The 7,558-nt window shown below is 38.3% G+C and overlaps 1 protein-coding gene across 1 annotated transcript in view; it reads left to right on the forward strand.

The window, feature by feature from the left end:
- The window catches only part of HEPACAM2 (HEPACAM family member 2), a 21,012-nt gene that overhangs the window by 6,859 nt on the left and 6,595 nt on the right, over window positions 1–7,558 (forward strand). Inside the window, exons 3-4 of the mRNA XM_010171707.1 lie at window positions 272–556; window positions 6,559–6,855. Coding sequence (XP_010170009.1) covers window positions 272–556; window positions 6,559–6,855 — 582 coding nt within the window. The remainder of the gene's footprint in view (window positions 1–271; window positions 557–6,558; window positions 6,856–7,558) is intronic.

Genomic DNA, 7,558 nt, shown 5'->3' on the forward strand with positions numbered 1-7,558 from the left:
GGAGGCCATGGTATATGTGACTGCAGCCTTTGTTGTATTACCAGTAATATAAAGAGTCTAGCTTTACTTAGGTACTAGAATGATTCTCACAGTCGTCAGCTGAGAATGTGGACTTCTCTTTTCAAACTTTAACCAGATTTAATAAATAAAATTTGAAATCTAAGTACTTTCCAGAGAGGATGATGACTGCTATATGTATCACCTTGATGATGAAGACTGTAATATACTGGCTCGTCACTTTTATAACTCTTCATATCTCTTTATTTTACAGTTCCTGTCACAAAGCCAATTGTACATACTGAACCATCTTCAGGGGTAGTGGAGTATGTAGGGAATATTACATTAAAATGTACTGTGGAAAAAGGTACAAGGGTAGTTTACCAGTGGATGAAAAATGGGAAGCCTCTCCATGCTGGCCCTAATTACACCTTTTCATCAAACAATGCAACGGTTCTAATTGTTCCTGTTGTAAAAGAAGACATTGGGAATTACAGCTGTCTGGTATCTAACCCTGTCAGTGCAATGGAAAGTGAGATAATTGCACCAACCATATATTGTGAGTATATGAAATATTCATAATTGCCTTTGTATAAATTATCTGGCTGGAAAGAGAGTTTCTACCTTTGGAAACAGGCAGAAAACAGTTGAGTCAACATTATATGTGAGCTTGCATTCAAAATGAACTTGTTTGTAACAGGTCTAACTTACAACAGCATAATAAAAAGTTAGTCAGTGTTATATAGTTGTGACAATGAGTCTGAACTGCAGAATTTGAATAGGAGCTTCAAGAATTCCACAGGACAGATATCTTCAGATCTGGAGATGTGACTTAAAGGAAAAAAAAAAATCAGATGGGTATACATTAAATTATTGTTAAAAATGGAGGTAGCAAACAGTATCAAAAACCTAAGTACAGGAAGTACCAACTCAAAGGACATGTATTAGTGGTTTTCCTCATGATCATTTTGAGTCCAGTCATGTTTAATACTTCCATTAATGACATCAGCATAAAGATTGGGAGTCTCTCAATGAAGTTCACCTTCATTAAACTGGGAGGACTGAATGACTTTGACAGAGTAATAGAGCTAGTGTGAAATTTGCTGGTAAAAAATAAATGAGCACACACTTTAAGAGAATAAAAACCATTAACTTCTGCTGATAAGATGGAGATTGACTGGGATTCACTGAGGCAGTGAGCCTGGGTGATTGAGCTGTCACAAGATGTCTGTGAACTGGCAGTGTGATTCAGGCATGAGAAACACATATGTGATTCTAGGGTGTGTTGGCAAGTTATTTCCAGTTAGGAAATAAGGAGAATACTAATGGCACACGGAAGATAAGACCATATGTAGAATACTGTGTGCAGTTCCTGCACATCCCAGAGCAATAAGCTCAAACTGGAAAGAAACAGAACAGAAAGGAATGGGGAAGAGACCCCAGTCTGGTTTAACAAAATCAGAGCTGAAAGCAGTGTTTGCTTTCCATGTCAGTGGGAAACATGAGGGAGCAAGAACAGTTGCTTAAAGACCAACGTTAGCAGAAGAATAGACCATAAAGTAGCCATGTATTTTAACTGGAAACTAACTGTGAGCATAGATTGAGTTCATGAATAAAATGAGTTGGAGGAAACAAAAGATTAGTTTAGTCAACATTCAACAATTATACTTTAAATCTTAGAAAGGGTGATCCCATTTTGTTCCTTGACCCCCTGTAATGTCAACTCCCAGTGCCTCCAAGTTTTGCAAGTAGCACATGCTGCATATGTGACCTTGCCAGGCTCTGATCCTCATGTCCTTGGGGGTCAAAGTGTCCCTTCTCAGAGGAGAGCTGAAATTAGACAGCTCAGGATCTACTTTGCCACCAGTCCCGTTCAGATATAACCAGTTTACCCAATGGCACAGTGCAAGGGCTGGAACTGGATTCCTCTCCAACCAAGGGCTGGTGCCTGCTCTTGCTTTTGCCAGTCTCTGTAATCTGACAGCTAGTAGACAGCCCCTGCCCTCGGCCTGGTGTGTTTGCACCACCAACATATTCAGAACTTACACCTCTTACTATGTCATATTTTCTTCCTCTCCCTTTCTTCACTGATTATCCGTTCTGTTACTTATATATTTTTAATTATAACTTGGAAGAATCAGATGAGGAGGGTCTTGCATCTAAAGTGTGTGTGTATGGGTCTCTACACTGCACCAGGAGAGAAGAAAAAGACTGCCTAAATTAGTGAAGACTAACAAGGACATTGTTAGATGAGAGCTGTTCCCTTGGGTGCAGCTTATAAAACTGATAGCAATGCAGACATGAAGATGAAGGAGCTGCTGCAGAATTGTAAACAGCGCAGATAGGAATTGAGCTTCCATCACATTAGACAGAGGAATCATGATAAAATGCTCTACAAGGAAATAACCAGCACTGATAGATTTTTAACTTCACATTACCATAATAAAAAAACCCCATCCTATTCTTTCTTCAAGGTAGCACTTTTTGAAATGCCCGCTTTTGTACAGTCATAATCTCAGCTCACTTTTAGTGCTTAAATTGCTAAGAATGAGAGCTGCATGTGTATATATACACTGCCTCTACTGCTTTGCTTACTTTAATGAGCTATGAATGGGCTTTATACGTGTCTCTCTACAAAGAATATCTACACAAAACTTGGGGATGTTGTACCCAGCACAACCTGACACCCTTCTTACAATGCAATAAAATCAGGAAAAATACCTGCCACTGGTGGTGCCTTTCAGATGACTGTTCATTTGTGGCACAGCCCCTTCAGCACTCGTGTTTCTGACCTATTGCACACAGGATTGGCTCCGTGGCCTTTATCGCACTGATAAGGTGTGTGCACTTCAGTCTCAGCTCTGGTACTGCTTCCTTCCTTCTCCCTCACTCAACTGCATGTATTTTCCAGCAAATTTGAAAAATCTTTCCAAGTTCTAAACAGAAAAACTATTTTTGACCTATTGTTTAGCAGAACTTTAAGATCTCAAAATTACTTCATTGTTCACATTTGTGGAACCTTTTGCTGTTTGAGTGACTTATATACAGCTCAAAAGATCTGTATATATCAAAAACTGAGATTCAGTTTTTCTCCACATGTGGAAATATTATTGTAAGTATTTGCATTTTCAGAATGTACTTTTTATTTCATCAGAGCTGAGGATTTGCTTTGTGCATGATTTAAACTTTGAATATTCAGAGGAAACAATGCAATGCTGAAAGTCTGCAATACTTGTGCTACTATCGGTATCCAAGTTAGTGATGAGAGTTGGGGTCTGACTTCCTGAGCTTTACGAAGTCCCGTAATTTGGTCCAACCTCTGCCTGCAGAGGTAGTTTGTCTCCCAGCTCCCAGTTGTCAATAACAATCCAGAACAGGCCCCAGGATCTCTATGTGCCATATGTCATTGCTGCAGGGGAGTTACTGGGGGTGATAAAAAAAAGGTCAGTCACAGTAAATACCTGCCATCTGCTTGGAAACTGTAACAGTCTCGTGGTGATAGGAGCAATTGGAAATATTCCCACAGAACAGTAAATTGTTACTCAGAACGGGTGATTTATTATTTTACAAGTCATTTAGTTAACTGGCTTTACTGAGACAAGAAACAGATTTCTGTTGAGAACGATACCAGAAAGGAGAAGTAGAGCTGAGGGATCCATGAAGGCTGTCACTGTGGTTTTTTTCCTGAGAATCAAAAGTGGTTTGTTCTTCTTTTCTCATTAATATTATTCTGCTTCTCCATTAGCTATGATGATAATGCACCCCAGAACATGGCTATTGCAATAGCGTGACCCATAAACAAACTATTTCAAGACTGGAAGAAGCTGCTGTCATGGAGGCTGCAGCAGAAACTGTTATACTGTATGGACAGGGTTGAATTTAACAGACTGAGTGAGACTTTTCTCCTTGAGATCCGCAAAGCTAGAATACATTTAATCCTAGAGAGGAAATGATTAGTTGCCTGCTTTTCAGAATCATCCTTGAGGCTGTGTATATCCCTCAGCTACCCAGTGGTTTGGGATCTCAATGACGTATGCAATGCTCAGGAGAGGCAGAAGACTGATCCAGGCAAAGCAGAAGGGTTACCCGATGCTTGAGTTGACTACATTAAGGAATGCCACTTTTCAGACCTTGCCAAGATTTGACTATTTTTTAAGAAAACCTTTATTTGTTTTTTCAAACATACTTCCCCAGCCAGTGTGCCTTAGTGTTTTTATAATGGCTTCTTTCGATTTGCAGCTTGCATACAAAAGTGTAGCTATGTTGTTAATGTCGACTGTTAATGCTGCAGTGTTATGATACTGATAAAAAAGCAAAACTTGATTCTGACTCTTTTGTGGACTGTGGTAAATCTCACACTATAGTGAGGGAGCACAGAGACTAGACAGCCATTCTTACCATTAATCTCTGTTTACATATATCAAAGGTTATATTATCAGTGAAAATAAAAACTAGTTTTTCTAAGAAAGAAGAATTCAATAGGAAAAACCACTGAATTCCTCTGAAAAGTAAAAAAGTGTGTTCGTGCCTATAAATAGTGCATGAGGGGTTTTACTTTCATTTGTGAAAGTTGAAGTTCAGTACATCCCTTTCCATTCCCATCTGAAAAAAGAGAAGTAAATACCTATATCAGGTGAGCTCCTGAGAGAGGCTGGTGTTCTGGTATTCTAGGAGGGCTCCCTGTCCACAGAAATGTGCAGCCTGAGAGAGGTCAGCCAAGCCAAAGTAGTGGTGATAGGTCTGCAGTTACCAGAAGTGCTCATTACAGGGTCAGCTGCCCCTTGGATACAGTAAAACAGATGACTTGGGCACTGCAGAGCTGCAGCCCAGCAGCTAGAGTTTAAAAAAATGCTTTGATTCTTCAGAGTGACCCCTGCCACATAGGTGGGAGCAGTGCTAATTTCTGCTGAAGTCCATCTGTATTGCATTTCCCAAGTAAATATTATGTATGAATGATGTTAGGCCTTCCTTAAAATGAGACTGAAAAAAGCTTACAGCTAAGAAATAAGTAGAGAAAATGAAAAATCTGACAAGTTTAGATTGTGAAATATGGACATTTGGTTAAAAGTGGACTAAACTGAGGTCATGGTGTGATAGTCTACATTCTCTTGTCTAAGCCTTCATGAATAGAGAAAAAGCCCCAGAGGCATACACAAAGTGACCTGTTTTGTGCTGCTGTTTGTCTGTGTATTCTTGAAGAATAAATCAGTCTCATAAAAAAAAGACAGACAATAAAGAGAAGTGTGTGTGTTAGAGGAAGGTCTAATGTCGGCCTGAACTTCCTGATGAGAAACAGTCTGAAACATGCTGCTTCATGTAGCAGGGAATTTCACATTCAGACCCAGCTACCTTATCTTAATGCTTCCAGACAACCACAGGAAGGTGGAAATAATACTTGGTTGCACTGTCTACAGTGGGCATAATATTGACTTATCTGTCTTTTTGCTATGCCATTCTGTGTGAGGCACTTGTCAGCAGCTTCACTGAACTTCAGGGATCCTACCAAAAGCTGTGCTTATTCTGTATATTTTCTTCTTTTAGTTTCTGTCAATATTAGGTCTGTGCATTTTTGATTGCTCATGTAAGCCCTCAGGGAATTAGCAACATTAACATGATTAGTTATTTTGACTGGAAAAAGTAATTTAATAAGGCATATTTTGATTATTATATTCTCTACATCAATTTCTATACTTAGATCCCTGTAAAATAGATTTTAACATGTAAACATATAAAAACCCCATGATCTGAAAATATCTATTAAAAATAGTATGGGAAACATTCTTATCATATTTAAATATATTGTTTCCCTTCCCATTTTCCTACAAAGATTACCCTAAAAATACTTAGCTGCTCATTTTTCTGAGGACTGAATACATGACTACTGGACAATATATGCCTCTTCTAATTATATTCAGAAACATAGCTTTCTTTCAACGCAAGGGCTTTCTCTTGAAAGAAACATAAATGTTGAAGTAGTAGAAGCCTATTGAAGTGGGGAAAAGGTTAAAGTTTATTTTAGCAGTCATTTATGCAAAAGTTTTTCTGAAGTTATCTAAGGCACACCCCACTCTATATTATACCTGTAGGATAGTTCCCCATATAATTATTATACTGCAAAATATTACAGTGAATGTTTATCTATTTCAAGACTAATTTGTTCACTTTTAAGCGTGCAGAGAAATTACTTCTGCCAATAAGTTTGGCATTTAAGTAGAAAGGGTCAAATATGCCCCTGAAGAAGACCCGCTTCTTTACTTCACATCTTTTCCAACTGTTTTCAGTTTTCATTCTTTTTATCATACTGAACAATGCATAGACCTGTGCTTTTTCCCTAAACAGCAACTAGATCAGTATTAAGTGGGTGTAGTCTGAGGTAAACCTAGTACAGATCAAGTTATTGAACTGAAAGCCTTTTAATTGAAATGATTGAATCCAAAGCCAGCCATTCCAACAGCTAGTCTAACTTAAAAATTTGAACTTTAGAGATATGTTTCTATTTAAAGTTTAATTATATACATTGATTTTAATTTTTCCACTGTGTTTTCTTTTTTTTCAATACAGATGGACCTTATGGACTTAGAGTTAAATCAGACAAAGGTCTGAATATAGGGGCAGTGTTTACAGTTGACATGGGGGAAGTGATACTGTTTGACTGCTCGGCAGATTCAAATCCACCAAACACTTACTCGTGGATTCAAAGGGCTGACAATACCACTCATGTAATCAAATACGGACCCCATCTGGAAGTTGTATCTGATAAAGCAGCCCATAAGACAATAGATTACATGTGCCGTGCTTTCAACAACATGACTGGAAAACGAGATGAAACTCAGTTCACAGTCATTATTACTTCTGTAGGTAAGAACATTAATTCATTGTTGTAACTGTAACGTCTGAGCAGAGTGTCAACCCCAGAAAAAGGAAATAATTCTCAAACAGACAATATGTATTGGAAGTGAGGTCTTGCTAACAATGAAGTAAAAGGGATTTTGGCCATTCAGTGGGATCCAGGTTTTACTCGCAGTGTGACATGGCCTGGGACAAGACCCACTAAGATGCTGAAGTTTTGTGGGCATTGGACACATTAAAATATATTTGGCCATTTGTAACTTTATCCCTTGAGTAGAAAAACTTCCTCAGTATCAAACCTCATCATGACTAAGTCATGTGGCAGAATTTTGTGTGTCTTACTCTGTTTCTTACTTTTTGCCTTTAAAAATGATAAAGATGAATGGAGAGAATGATGTTGAATGCCAGGATGAGCCTTTTCTCCCAAGGGCAGATTTTGTTCAAGGCTCACTGTACCACAGCTTTCAGGAGCTTTGAGCCCTGGGGCCACCAGGTGACCAGTACATGGCCAGTTTAAAGCATAAATCACTGACTAAAATAACCACGCACAAACTCAAAGCAATGAAGGTGTTTAATATTTTTCCAATGTGGTTAGGTATTATAAGAACCTTTAGTTTAGTGTATGATAGTAATGCAAGCTGTGATGATGTATGGTTTTACTACAACCTGTTTGTAAAAAATATTTCACTGTCATATTTATGAATCTACAGAT

Source organism: Antrostomus carolinensis, unplaced genomic scaffold, assembly GCF_000700745.2.
Source record: "Antrostomus carolinensis isolate BGI_N321 unplaced genomic scaffold, ASM70074v2 scaffold16247, whole genome shotgun sequence".
NCBI lineage: Eukaryota > Metazoa > Chordata > Aves > Caprimulgiformes > Caprimulgidae > Antrostomus > Antrostomus carolinensis.